Source organism: Lipotes vexillifer, unplaced genomic scaffold (genome assembly GCF_000442215.2).
Source record: "Lipotes vexillifer unplaced genomic scaffold, Lipotes_vexillifer_v1.1 scaffold395, whole genome shotgun sequence".
In the NCBI taxonomy this organism is placed as follows: domain Eukaryota; kingdom Metazoa; phylum Chordata; class Mammalia; order Artiodactyla; family Lipotidae; genus Lipotes; species Lipotes vexillifer.
In genome coordinates, this window is record NW_006797390.1 from 3,427,209 (window position 1) to 3,440,855 (window position 13,647).

Genomic DNA, 13,647 nt, shown 5'->3' on the forward strand with positions numbered 1-13,647 from the left:
TTTTTGTCCCTTTTTTTTTTCTTCCCCCTGTTTTCTGGCCAATGGCATTTTTTTTTCCTTTTGTTTTTTTTTTTTTTTTTTTTTTAAATCATGGCAGATTTCAGAGAAAAGAGAAAATGGAAAAAAAAAATCAGGAAACCAGTTGTTATAAAGTAATTTAAAATGAGGAAAAAAAGAAAAACTTATGTACAAAACCAAGGGGTGTTTTTAGAACCTTGTATAGAAATAAATTCGTGTAAAAGGATCAGAGGCAGTGGAGCTACTGATGTGAGTATAAGCGTGGGAAACAGCTATTTGGGGAGACGTTCAAGGCCAGTACTAAGGATTTACAGTAGAGTGTGCGAACGGTAAGAACGAATGCTGTGTGATGGGGCTGTGTGTGTATCCCTAGCCATAGAAGGGCACAACTTTGAAATTTCTGAAGTGAAATCTTGGTTTATGAGGGTTCCTACATACAAATCCTGCTGTGAGGACTCTGTCGCCTAAGGTGTAAGAGCAGGGTTTCAGTCGTGTGTTAACAAGATACCTCGAAGCTCTCCCTATCCAGGAAATGGAAGCACGGCCTCCTGGAAGGACCTGCACTGCTGCCAGAGCATCTGTGGGCTCAGTGCTAATTCCAGCTGGCATATCCTGTGGCACCTAAAACCAGAGGTTTCCAGTGGTGGAACCCATAACCGGGATTGAAGAATGAAACAGGACAGTTATAGCGCTGAGGGGTAGAGCGTGGGCGGGAAACCTGGACTTCCGCCCTGGCTCTCCCATCAACCAGTGTCGGCCACAGTGCTGCTTCAGCTGTTAAATGAAGGGATGGGGCTGGATCACCTCCAATATTCCTTTCTGAAAATTAAAAATCTTTTAAGCACTGAAAAAGTTGTGACAGAGCTCCCACGTCTGACAACGTGGCCATCCTGTGTGGGACTGCTGGGCAGCCACACTCGGTAGCTGGTGGTGTGTGGATAGGCAATGAAATAACACCTCTTAGCTTTAGGGCTCGGGCTCTTGTGTGGGCATCCAAGATAGTCTCAGTCAGTGATGTGACACTAACGACTGTATCACATATGACCAAACGTGCAGTGTGTGTGAGTTTCCTGCATCTACGTTTCCCCCTGTTATCACCAACTGTTGAATTGACATTGAGAGCCAACCCTACCTTCATCACAGGTATTACAACCAGCATCTCTTTTGAAGGGTACCCTCCCACTTCAACAGCAACAGCCCTATGAAGTAAGCAGGGTTCCAGGAATTTTGATAGAGAAGGAAATAGGCACGGAGATTAGATAATCCAAGGGCCTGCCGCTTGCAATTAGAGGGACGTCTTCTAGATTCTATTGCTCTATCTACCACCTGCTCAGTAGTAAACCTGGGGTTTCACCTTGCCCTTTTTTACATATTTAAGCTAAATTATGTGGCTGAAATGTTTCATTGAAAACCTGCCATGTGGGCGTTTCCTGGTGGCCCAGGGGTTAGGATCTTGGGCTCTCACAGCCGCCACCCGGCTTCACTCCCTGGTCGGGGAACAACCCGCAAGCCGCGGCACAGTGGAAAAAAAAAAAAAAAAAACCCCAAAACCAAAACCTGCCATGTGACATTAATAGTTATTATTAAGAACGCGTGATTTGGGGTCACAATGATCTCCAAAACTGTCTTACTAACACTCTCCGGCTCTGGGCGTTGAGTTCTGCGTCCCTGGTGTGGTGGCGGCCTGTCGTGCACTTGGTGGCTTTCCATCCGGACGAGGAGCGCAGTTGTCGCTGTGATGTCGCAGACCAGGGTGATAGTGGGCATCCAACTGGCCCCGTTGTGACAGCTCCGTGCCCCAATCCTTTCAGAATTATGGTGCCAGTTAACATCATACCCAAACTCGAATAAAAAGGGAGACAAACTGGAGGGCAAGGCCAGAAGCACTCTGTCACTTTACAAGCGGGAACGTCCTCAAGTGACAGGAACCCTGACAAAAGGTGTGGAGAGTCGCAGCTTTATTGAGTAGTTCTTTGTATTTATAAGTAGAGTTTATAAATAATCTATTGTTTCCACGTTAAACCATAATCCTGGGGAGTTGGTGTTCGCGCGAGTGAACGGAAACGGGGAGGATTTAAACCTCGCACCGCCAGGCGCCTCCTCAATTTCCTAAGAAACTAGCGACTCGGAAGAAGGCACCTGCCCTGGTCGCCAGCTTCACATTCCGCCAAGGGGCCGATTCACATTCCCCAGCTGCTGAGAAGGACTCTCTGTGGACTGAAAGCCCAAAGAGACAGGTTTCCTTGCTCTCACGCCCGCACGTCCCCGTCCTGGAGGGGATGGAAGTTTGAGCGAGGACGCAAAATGGCGCCCTCGGCCGCGGCGGCCACCGCCGCCGACCCCGCAGCCGGCCAACCCGCCACGGACTAGAGCCTGCGCCTGGCGAAGGCAACTAGGCGGGCCCTGTACTCAGACAGGAAGTTCCCCTCGTGAGGGCGGAAGTTCCCCTCGTGAGGGCGGAAGGGCTCCAGGCCGGGTAGGAGCGCTTCGGCTCCCTTCGCGTTCAGCCACTTCCGGGGCGGAGCGGAAGTTGCTTTGTTTTGCTTCAAGATGGCTGCGGGGATGTATTTGGAACATTATCTGGACAGTAAGAGCAGGCTGGAGGAGGGGGTCAGGGGTCACAGACGGGTGGGGGGGATCGGGGCTGAGGAGCTCTACGGCTCCGAAGTCTCGGTGGTCAGAAAGTCACAGTCGTGAAGGGTTGAGTGAGAGAAAATACTGGAGGGTGTGAAGAAATAGGGGGCGGGGCACCAGGGTCGAGGCCTTGCTCTGGGGTGTAGACGGGGGAGGGGCTGCGCGGCAGGGCTGGGGGACGGCTCTTGAAGGGCTGGTGGGCATAGCCGGGAAGATATTTGCTGCCCCCGTCTGCAGATTCTCTGGCCTCAGCATATATCATTTTCTTAAAATCGTTCCGAATCGGTCGTTTTCGTATTAATATTATCATCCGCTGCCATTTGGAGCAGCGATGAAGATCTGCTCGCGGCTCCTCCAACCAGTTCTTTCGAAGAAGCGGCTTTTCGTGGGGATGGGGGGTTACGAGTGACCACTGTCAGATGATGAACCGGAAGGCTTCTCCTCTTGGAGTAAAGATCCAATTCCCATCAAATGGAAATCTGGTGTTATGTTTATGCCATTTGTGTAACCTGCCTCTTCACAGAGTCCGTCACCCTATGCCCTTACATTTGCCTTACCGTTGAGAGTCATTAATTCATTCGTTTTTTGAGGTTCTGCTATGGGTCAGACATAATGGCAGGTACTGGCGATATACAAGAATGAATAAGACCCGGCTCTTGCCCTCAAGTGCTCATAGTCTAGTAGAACACAGGTTCTGCTATTATTTATTAAACAGTGTGACAAATGAAATAATAGAAATACATTAAAAGGACAGTAGGTAACACTGGAGAAAGGGGCTCATTACCTGGGGGTGTAGGTAAAGCTTTACAGAGGATGTGATGTATAGAAACTTGAAGGTTGAGTGCGGAGAGGGAGAGGGAATTGCAGGTTGGGGAAAGCATCAGCAAAGGTGTTATGATGGGTTTGTGGCAAAGCCAGGGAAAAGTGAGGCCAGAGTGTTTGATGTATAGGACTCCGAGGTGGAAGATTGGGAAACAAGACTGGAGAAGGTAGCTGGGGCTAGGTTGTGCAAGGGCGTTTAAGCCAAGCTAAGAAGCTTGCACGTTATATTTTATTTGTTTGTTTGTTTGTTTTAGCTGCATTGGGTCTTTGTTGCTGCCCGCAGGCTTTCTCTAGTTGTGGTGAGCGGGGGCTACTCTTTGTTGCAGTGCGCGGGCTTCTCATTGCTGTGGTTTCTCTTGTTGCGGAGCACGGGCTCGAGGCGCGCGGGCTTCAGTAGTTGTGGCACGTGGGCTCAGTAGTTGTGGCTCGCGGGCTCAGTAGTTGTGGCTCGTGGGCTCTAGAGTGCAGGCTCAGTAGTTGTGGCACACGGGCTTAGTTGCTCCGCGGCATGTGCGATCTTCCTGGATCAGGGCTCGAACCCGCGTCCCCCGCATCGGCAGGCGGACTCTCAACCACTGCGGGTGGGTGGATTCTTAACCACTGCACCACCAGGGAGGTCCACCAGCGTGCACTTTAAATAGCGAGGAACCAACAGATTTTCTAAATAGAGTGATTTTTTTTTATATAAAGGAAAATAAATGTTGCATGATAAATTGGAGCATGATGACATTGGTAATAGGGAGATCAGTTAGGGATAACAGTCTTGGTCAGAGATGAGGACCTGATCTCAGGGAGTGACAGAAGTGTTCAGGAGTTAAATATGACAGGATTGACTGACTGAGTGGCTGAGAGAGAAGGAGGAATCTAAGGTGACTTCTCTATTTCCTGTTTGGGAAGTGAGGTAGACAGTAAATCATCATCAAGATAGGAAATTCAGGAGTAACAGTAACATATTTATTCAACTTAGATTTAAGCATAGGAATGGTAATTGTATCTGTAAGAGTAAATAAGATGGAGATCATTCAGAGAAAGCGAGTGAGAAAATTAGAGGATTAAATTATGTGTAAGCTCAAGAAAATATTAACATTTAAGGGACAGGCTAAGGAAATGTCAGTGATGCAATTGCTAGAAAGTATGTGATGAGATTTGGAATCTTAAGAGGAAGCAAGTTATTCGAAGATGAGAAGCTGGTGCCAGATGCTGCAGACGTAATTTTTTTTAGGATAGGACTAATAACCTATCATTTGATTTGGTAAGTCATTGATGACTTAGTCTCAGTAAACTGGTGGTGGTGAACCTGAGTTTATAGGTTAAAGCAGTGGAGGCATTTTAAAAGTTGGAAGTGGAGTCATGGGAAGAGATTTTTCTTTTATGAGAGAGATTTAAGTATTCATGCATTTATTCAAGTATTTATTGAGGATCCTCTATGCACATCATAGTTCTAAACTCTAGAGAAATAGGAAAGAAGACAGATACATCTAACCCTTCTGGAGAGCTGGGGAGACATACCAAATAACTAATTACACAATTACTTATTTAAGTACATTGGATAAGAGCCCAAAAGGGTAGACACAGAATACCACGACAGGGACTTCCCTGGTGGTCCAGTGGTTAAGACTCCACGCTCCCAATGCAGGGGGCCTGGGTTCGATCCATGGTCAGGGAGGGAGCTAGATCCCACACGCTGCAAATACAAGATCCCACATGCCACAACTAAAAGGTCCCGCACGCAGCAACAAAGATCCCGTGTACTGCAACTAAGACCCCGCGCAGCGAAATACGTATTTAAAAAAAAAAAAAAAATAGTATGACAGTATAATCCAGGGCACTTGTTGGAGTCTGGGGCAGTCAGGGTTGAGCTGAACTTTGAAGAATGAACAGGGATTTGAAGGCCAAGAGGTATGGTGGAGGTGGGGTGAAGAAGACTGGGCAGGGCATTCTGGGCAGAGAGAGTAGCATGTGAAAAGCCAAGTGTCATGAAGAGCACTGGCAAGTTCAAGGCACTCAGGAGGCCAGTATGATGGAGCAGAGAGAGCACAGACAGGGACTGACGTGAGTTAGGGCTGGTGTGAGGGAAGCAAGGGCCAGAAAGTGCAGAATAGGAATAGGAATATTGCAGTAGGAGGTTACTAGAGGATTATAAACAGGAGAGTGACTTTATCAGATCTGCATTTTTTTTTTTTTTTTTGCGGTCCGCGGGCCTCTCACTGTTGTGGCCTCTCCCGTTGCGGAGCACAGGCTCCAGACACGCAAGCTCAGCGGCCATGGCTCACGGGCCCAGCCGCTCCGCGGCATGTGGGATCTTCCCGGACCGGGGCACGAACCTGTGTCCCCTGCATCGGCAGGTGGACTCTCAACCACTGCGCCACCAGGGAAGCCCAGATCTGCATTTTTTAATTTTTAATTAATTAATTTATTTTTTTGTGGTACGCGGGCCTCTCACTGTTGTGGCCTCTCCCGTTGCGGAGCACAGGCTCCAGACACGCAAGCTCAGCGGCCATGGCTCACGGGCCCAGCCGCTCCGCGGCATGTGGGATCTTCCCGGACCGGGGCACGAACCCGCGTCCCCTGCGTCGGCAGGCGGACTCTCAGCCACTGCACCACCAGGGAAGTCCCATTTTTTAAAGAACATTCTGGCTACTGTATGGAGAGCAGATTGGAAGTGTGTGTGTGATGAGTGGTGGAGGATGCCAGGAGGGTATTTGTAAGTTGAGGGCAAGGAGCTTGGAGACAGAGATTGAAAGGAAAGGAAAAGGAAAGGCTGATTTGTAGAGTAAAGTCACTGAAGGGAGGAAGGGTGGGAAAGCTGTGTAGAGATGGAGGGGTTAGTTGTGGAAAGAGGCGGACGTGACCTCTCCTGAGAGCAGAATGATGAGTGCTGTAACAGATAATCCAGCGGTTTGAAGGAGAGAAAACCGAGTGTTGTTTTGGACCTGTTCTTTAAAAGCAGCTGTAGGGCCTAGGACGTCCAGGGAGGCTCAGTTTCTCCTCTTCTCCCCAGGTATTGAAAACCTCCCATTTGAACTGCAGAGAAACTTCCAGCTCATGAGGGACCTGGACCAAAGAACAGAGGGTACGTACAGAGTAAGGAGTCCAGTGTATAGTGAGTGTGTATATGATCGTTTCTTCTTCTGTTTGGTGTTACCATATCATCTGGTCTCGATTGCTGCAGCTTCTCTCTCTCTCTCTCTCTCACTCTCTTGCAATTCTTAAAAGGAGAGTAATAATGACCCATATTTGTGTGTCAGCTTTTCCATAACACATGGAGTATTGTGACAGTGCCTCAAGAATTCAAAGATGCTATGCTCTTTATATCTCCCTCAAGAAGAATTAAAAAAACCAAAGTCATTCCTAGAATCATTTCTGTTCTCCGTGTTCAGTACGTTTATAGGAAGACTAGAATGTTTCTATTCCATTGGATTGTTAATGTTACTGTCACAAAATTCACTGTGGCTTTAGACTGCAACTCATGTTGGTAGACAGGAACTTTGCTGCATGAGAAGATCTTAAAAAGAAAGGAAAAAAGAAGGAAAAGCAGCAATGAACAAACATCAGGATCTCTACGCTATATTCTTCAGCCGCACAGAAGCACTGGGTACCATCTGTGGCCTTGCCTGGGCATTGAGCAAGTTTGGCTGCATTGAGGCATTCATTTGGAGCCTGAGGCCACACTACAGTGGTCAGGTTTGTCTCTTCGAGGTCAAAGGTATTTGTTGGAGCTATCCCCCCACACCTGCTGATGGATATACAGGTGCATCCTCATGTAACTGTGCCCAAGGATGTAACAAGCTGTTGTTAGAATACCTAAAGCTGTGATTTAAGTTACTCTTGGTAAGTTTACTCATGAAAAGGTGAACATCATCTAAAATCCTGGACGTAGGCCCCTGAGAACTCCCTGCTGAATGCTGAGCACCAGCTCTTTGCTTTGTAATACAGTTCCAGCTCTTGAGTTCATGCACAGAAAGACCAGTTGGAGATTACTGAACTACATACATGCTTTTCCAGCTTCCTCCAAGGGCCTCGAATGAAGCAGGGCGTAAACCTAGTGTGCGCGCAGGTCTTCCCTGTTACCTATTGCTACCCCGTATTGCAGTCATACTTTTTTCTCCATCGACATTTTTTGTGAGCACTACCAAATATTGGGCAGTGGGCATCTAAAGTCTCAGTGTCTTGGGACGTCAGCAGCCTTGCAGAAACGTTTGGAGCAAAATATCTAAAATGAACAAACAGAAAAAAAAGTGATGGGAAGTATAAGCAAGTTGCAGACGATGCGCAGAACAGGGTGGGCGGTAAGTAGAGGAGCTGCCATGAGTGGACCAGGGCCTAATTTTAAATGAGGAGACACGGATATACAGACCTGGAAGCCAGCAGCAGCAGAGGACCCACCCTGGTGTGCAGCACTCAGAGCTGTCATGGGGCATTTTTGAGACGAGAAACCAGATGGCTTTTGAGACAAAGTTCATGGTTCAAGAGGCAGCAAGCCCTGCAAAGAAGCATCTTCAGACAGCGACAAAAACACACTTCGTATTAGTGCCGGGTGCCAGGAATCCCTCATTATGGTTCAATAAATTCAGTTCCAACTATGATAGCAATGTTTTCAGCACCCGAAGGCACCTTTGAAACAAATATTGGGAACACGTTGCATTACTTGAGTACGTGGCACAGTACCTAGGAATGTTCAGTACGTTTTAATTCGAAGGTTATGATGGTCAATGGAAAAGGTCCAAGGAGCAAGAGGAAGAAGTGTGTCCCACGTAGCCACTCAGGGGCCATTGTGACCGGGCCTCTGTCTCTGTTGTAGACCTGAAGGCTGAAATTGACAAGTTGGCCACTGAGTATATGAGTAGCGCCCGCAGCCTGAGCTCCGAGGAGAAATTGGCCCTTCTCAGACAGATCCAGGAAGCCTATGGCAAGTGCAAGGGATTTGGTGACGACAAGGTGCAGCTTGCCATGCAGACCTATGAGATGGTATGGCCCTGTTCATGGCTCCCCACCTGCCTCCCGTCTATTCCTCGGGGTCCTAGACCCCCTCCTTCAGCCATGTTGGGATCTGTTTTGGGTCTGGGAGATCCATAGAATCTGCCTCAGCCTGTTTTCTTTAACTGGAACCGGCCCTGTAGCTCTTCCTTCTCCTTCCTTCCCACCCAGGTGGACAAACACATTCGGCGACTGGACACAGACCTGGCCCGTTTTGAGGCTGATCTGAAGGAGAAGCAGATTGAGTCAAGTGACTACGACAGCTCTTCCAGCAAAGGCAAAAAGAGTGAGGAGGGGGGCGGGGCTGTGAGAGGGGGGGCGAGGACCCCCAGGGAGAAGCCAGCCCGCTCCTCAGCTCCCAGGGAGGACCACCGGCTTGGAGGAGGGGCGGGGGAGGGGGGCTTAACCACCCTTCTGTCCCCTGCCTTCTGGCTCCGCCCCCCTGCCTAGAAGGCCGGACTCAGAAGGAGAAGAAGGCTGCCCGTGCGCGTTCCAAAGGGAGGAACTCGGACGACGAGGCCCCCAAGGCCGCCCAGAAGAAGCTAAAACTTGTGCGCACGTGAGTGTGTCAGGCAGCGTCTTGCCAAGGGACAGACTCCTCTTTCCCGCCACCTCACCCCAGCCACAGTGCCCCTTGCCACTTTGCTGCTTCCTGTGCCAGCAGCTCTCCCCGCCATTTTGGCGTCTGCTGGATACAGAGGAGAAGCCACAAATCGCTAGCCCCGCAAGGACCTCCTCCTCTGCCGGCTCTGAGCATCTCAAGCTGTAGCTTCCCTTCTGCAGATGACACTTTCTCTTCCTCTTGGCACGCAGAAGCCCTGAGTATGGGATGCCCTCAGTGACCTTTGGCAGTGTCCACCCCTCTGATGTGTTGGATATGCCTGTGGATCCCAACGAACCCACCTATTGCCTTTGTCACCAGGTCTCCTATGGAGAGATGATTGGCTGTGACAACCCTGATGTAAGAACTGTTTTGCCTCAGGATGGGGGGGGTTCTGGTGGACATGAAGGGAGTTGGGTACAAGAAGGGGGGTAACGGTTGAATAGGGGGACTTCGGGATAGGAGAAAGGTAGTTGGAGTTGGTTGGCCTTGGACCCTTCAAGAATTCTCCCAAGGGATGGAATAAGGGAGTACTCCTAAGGGATGGGGCGGGGGAATGGAGGGTGGGGGGGGTTCTTTTCTTTCCTCTGCCCCACCCTGGTCCCTGAGTTCTGCTTCTTCCATCCTCTTCCTTTCCCAGTGTTCCATCGAGTGGTTCCACTTTGCCTGTGTGGGGCTGACCACCAAGCCTCGGGGGAAGTGGTGAGTGAGAGCTGCGGTGGGGCTGGACTGTCACGAGCTGAGTGAGTGACAGAGGGCATCCTCCCTTTCGCTCACTCTCTCCCCCTTCTCTGTCACGTTCCTTTGTAGGTTTTGCCCACGCTGCTCCCAAGAGCGGAAGAAGAAATAGACCAGGGCCTTGGATTCCAACACAGTTTCTTCCACATCCCCTGACCTGGGCTAGTGGGGAGCGGGATGCCTGGCTGGGGTCAGGGAGAGGTGGGTGGCGCAGAGTTGTCATCCCCTCTCCTCCCCTCCCCACTCCTGGTGCTGAGGCTGCACCCAGACCCTGGTACGGGGGTTGCTGCAGCCACTAACGGTATGTGCTCTCATTCAGCCCGCCCCCTTCAGAGGGAAGGGGTCTTGCCCACTGTCCTTTTGCCTCCATGCTGAGGTTGGTGCTGTATTTTTGAGGGATGGTCCTCTTTACTCCCCTTGCTTTGTATTTAAGGACTGGGGCAGTAGCATGGGGCCCTCCCCCAGCCTCCTGAGCCCCTCCCCTCGTGGGGGGCCATGGCGTGATCAACTTTCTTCACTCTCTTCCTGCTTTTCCAGCGGGGGCTCCTCCAGATCATCTGGGCTGTGGCCCTGGCTGAAGGGTCACCCCTTCCTCTGTGCCAAGAGGATTCGTCCTGGTTTGTGAGTGGGAGGGGCAGGGTGGAGTGCAGATATCTCATATGTAAAGGAATTGGGTCGGTGAATAAAAGCTGTACATGTTGGCCTGCTGTGTTTATTGTAGAGACACTATTTTAGTACATGTGCTAAGCATATTTTGCATCCTCTGAGTTGGCTAAAAGGTGGGAGGCTGACATGCCAGAAGTGGGACAAGATGTGGAACCAGAAGTGGTACCTCTGCCCCAGAATCCACAGCTTCTCAACTTCTCTGGAACCACCAGAGCTGCCTGGGGACTGTGCCTCAGACCAGGGGTTTCCAAAACCTTTAAGATTCTGCATCTTTTCTCCCTCAGATACCTTTCACTTAATTTCCAGTAAATGTGTATTTTGTGCTTTATACGGGACTAAGTATCAGGCTGACTTATTTTAAACACAAAACAGAAAAACACGTAGTTTGCCCTACACCAGTGAGCTGTCTGGCCCGCCTCCACCAGGAAACCACCTCCTTAGACTGAGCCCCCTTATGCCCCATCTCCTCCTCACCCGAACCCCCTCTTGCTTCTCCTTCGGCTCCTTACCTGGAGGCGCCCTCTCCAGACTGTGTTGTACGTCCCATCTCTGCGCGCCTCACTTCCAGGCCTCACCCCCTCTTGGGCAGATTGTAAAATAGCGCTAATAACAGTATCCACTTTATGGGATCACCTTGAGACGAAAAAACGTCACGCGTAAGGAACAACACAGGAGCTCCGCCGTCCAAGGCACCGAGTCAGTGATCACTCTTGCCCTCCTTGTCTTCTCGAGCTGGAGCGTGACACGCGGGGACCCGCACCCGCCCTCCGACCGAGCCCGGCCAAACGTCCGTTTCCCCGTCCCCCACCCCCCGCGTGGCCCGCCCCGCCCTTTGTGACGTCGGCGGCCTCGCACCCGCGGCCCCCGCCAGCCGGCTATCCCTGGCTCGGCCCGTTGGAGGCCGCTCGGTCCCGGGAACACGGGCGACCGTCCGGGGCCATGAGGCAGCTCGCCGCCGCCTCCCTTCTCTCACTCCTGAGGGGTGAGCGCGCGTCCGCCCCCGGAGCCCTCCCTGCACCGTCTCTGAACCGCCTTCCCCTGGGCCGGCCGCTTCCAGCCCCTCCCACCGCCACCACCACCCCGCGCCCCAGCCCTCTCGCCCTCGCCCGCGGGCTCGGCGGCCAGACGCCCCGGTCCCCGTGTGCACGGCCCGGCTCGCCCGGCTGCGTCCGCCCGGCCCGGCGGGTGTCGGAGTTGGGTCCATCCGTGGTCTGTTCCCCACCCCGCAGTGCTGCTCCTGCCTACGGCACCGGCCCCCGCCCCCGCCCAGGATTCCCTCTCGACCTCCACTCCGGGCAGCCCCCTCTCTCCCACCGAGTATGAGCGCTTCTTTGCGCTGCTGACCCCAACCTGGAAGGCAGAGACCACCTGCCGGATCCGCGCAACCCACGGCTGCCGGAACCCCACCCTCCTCCAGCTGGACCAGTATGAAAACCACGGCCTGGTGCCGGAAGGTGAGGGCCCGCCTCGAGGGCCAGACCTGTGCTCGCTGGACCCGGGGCGAGGGGGTGGCTGGCGCCTCACCCTGAGCCCGCGTGCTGGGCTCTCCAGACCCCGGGGACCCACCGCCCCGTCCCGCCCGCTCCCAGAGGGCGTTCCCCCTGGTGTGTTCACTTCCGCCGCACGCCCTTCCCCAGGCGCTGTCTGCTCCGACCTCCCTTTTGCCTCCTGGTTTGAGTCCTTCTGCCAGTTTACTCAGTACCGTTGCTCCAACCACGTCTACTACGCCAAGGTGAGGCCGGGACAGAGGTTGGATCTGGTGTCAAGGATCAAGGGACAGGCGGTGGCAGTGGCTCCAAGCCAGCCTTAGGTCCTCCCTACCTGCCACTTTGCCATCATTTACCCAGGTTATATGTGCGAACAGCCTCGCCTTGGGTGTTCAGGCTGTCAGAACAGTCCTGTTACTGCAAGAAAAGTAGGGAAGAGGGATGGGAGGAGGCAGAGATAAGCCCTTCCTGCAGGTCAGTGATGTCATTCAAGTCAAATGCAAAAGACTGAAGGCAGGAGTGTGGGCCAGACGGGAGTCTGATCTTGCAGGGGACCCTTTCTCAGGTCTAGAGAGTTCCACCGGGGGCCATGTGCCCTCATTCCTGCCCAGGAACTGTGAGAGAGGAGACCCGAGGGACAGGGACGGAGGATAAGCAGGAGTAGAAGTCTGCCCTTGGGGAAAGGCGTTCCCACTTTGCTTCTCTCCTTGCAGAGGGTCGGGTGCTCCCAGCCAATCTCAGTCCTCTCACCAAACACTCTCAAGGAGGTGGACACTTCCTCTGAATTGCCGCTCACGACGATGACCTCCCCCAAGTCCTCCCACATCACAGGTGAGACCCTCCCAGCACCCGGGAGACTCCCAGCCTCTCCTCCCACGAGTCCCGGAGCCCAGGGTTTAAGGCATCAATGGGAGGGACGTGGGGAGATGAGCCAGTGGAGGTGGCCACGGGCAGCTATTTACATAAGGGAGAGCCTGCTTTTCCTGAATACAAGTTAGGGCTTTCCTGTCCCAGGATGTTTTCTGACATTACGTACATTTCTGCCCTGAACCGATTTTTCCTAGCTCCCCAAAACCTTCCTACATTAAGAAGTGCTCTGGGACTCTTCCCAGCTAAAATCTTCACTCTAGAAAGGATTCGTTGCTAGGTATTCAGAATACTTGGTGTTTCCTAAGTGAGGGGGACAAAAGGTGGTATTTGAGGTGGGTTAGGGAAGAGGACCACTTGTAAGGGAGGTGGAAAGGGGACCGGTAACGCTGCCTCCACTGTCGCCATGGCAATGTTCTTTTATTTTGATATTTGTATTCTTTTTTTTTTTTTTTTTTGCGGTATGCGGGCCTCTCACTGCTGTGGCCTCTCCCGTTGCGGAGCACAGGCTCCGGACGCGCAGGCCCAGCGGCCATGGCTCACGGGCCCAGCCGCTCCGCGGCATGTGGGATCTTCCCAGACCGGGGCACGAACCCGCATCCCCTGCATCGGCAGGCGGACTCCCAACCACTGCGCCACCAGGGAAGCCCATTGATATTTGTATTCTTGCCTGTGTTTTTTATGCTCAACTGAATGAATATGTGCAATTTGCCCTGCCTTCCTCTGCCTTTGTGTTTATGTATGTGTTTGTGTGTGTTTATGTGTTTTTGTCTGCGTTTATGTGCCTCCCTCTGCGAACAAAGACACGGGGGGTCAGAAACCTGACCATCTCTTTCC

The 13,647-nt window shown here is 52.1% G+C and overlaps 2 protein-coding genes across 8 annotated transcripts in view; both read left to right on the top strand.

Moving 5' to 3' along the window:
* Positions 1–2,533: 2,533 nt before the first annotated feature.
* Positions 2,534–10,541, top strand: ING4 (inhibitor of growth family member 4). Of its 7 annotated transcripts, none has more exons than XM_007469414.1 (8): positions 2,534–2,605; positions 6,476–6,547; positions 8,276–8,442; positions 8,623–8,737; positions 8,902–9,010; positions 9,265–9,412; positions 9,693–9,754; positions 9,863–10,541. In XM_007469414.1, exons 1-8 carry the CDS (start codon positions 2,569–2,571, stop codon positions 9,900–9,902), a joined length of 750 nt encoding a protein of 249 aa, XP_007469476.1. In that variant the 5' UTR covers positions 2,534–2,568; the 3' UTR covers positions 9,903–10,541. The 7 variants fall into 7 exon arrangements, with proteins under 7 accessions (XP_007469476.1, XP_007469477.1, XP_007469478.1 ...); XM_007469415.1 differs by having other exon boundaries at positions 8,905–9,010; XM_007469416.1 differs by having other exon boundaries at positions 8,623–8,728.
* An 854-nt stretch (positions 10,542–11,395) lies between these two features.
* ACRBP (acrosin binding protein) overlaps positions 11,396–13,647 on the top strand; it is a 7,460-nt gene continuing 5,208 nt past the window's right edge. Inside the window, exons 1-4 of the mRNA XM_007469421.1 lie at positions 11,396–11,438; positions 11,686–11,910; positions 12,094–12,188; positions 12,657–12,774. Coding sequence (XP_007469483.1) covers positions 11,396–11,438; positions 11,686–11,910; positions 12,094–12,188; positions 12,657–12,774 — 481 coding nt within the window. The remainder of the gene's footprint in view (positions 11,439–11,685; positions 11,911–12,093; positions 12,189–12,656; positions 12,775–13,647) is intronic.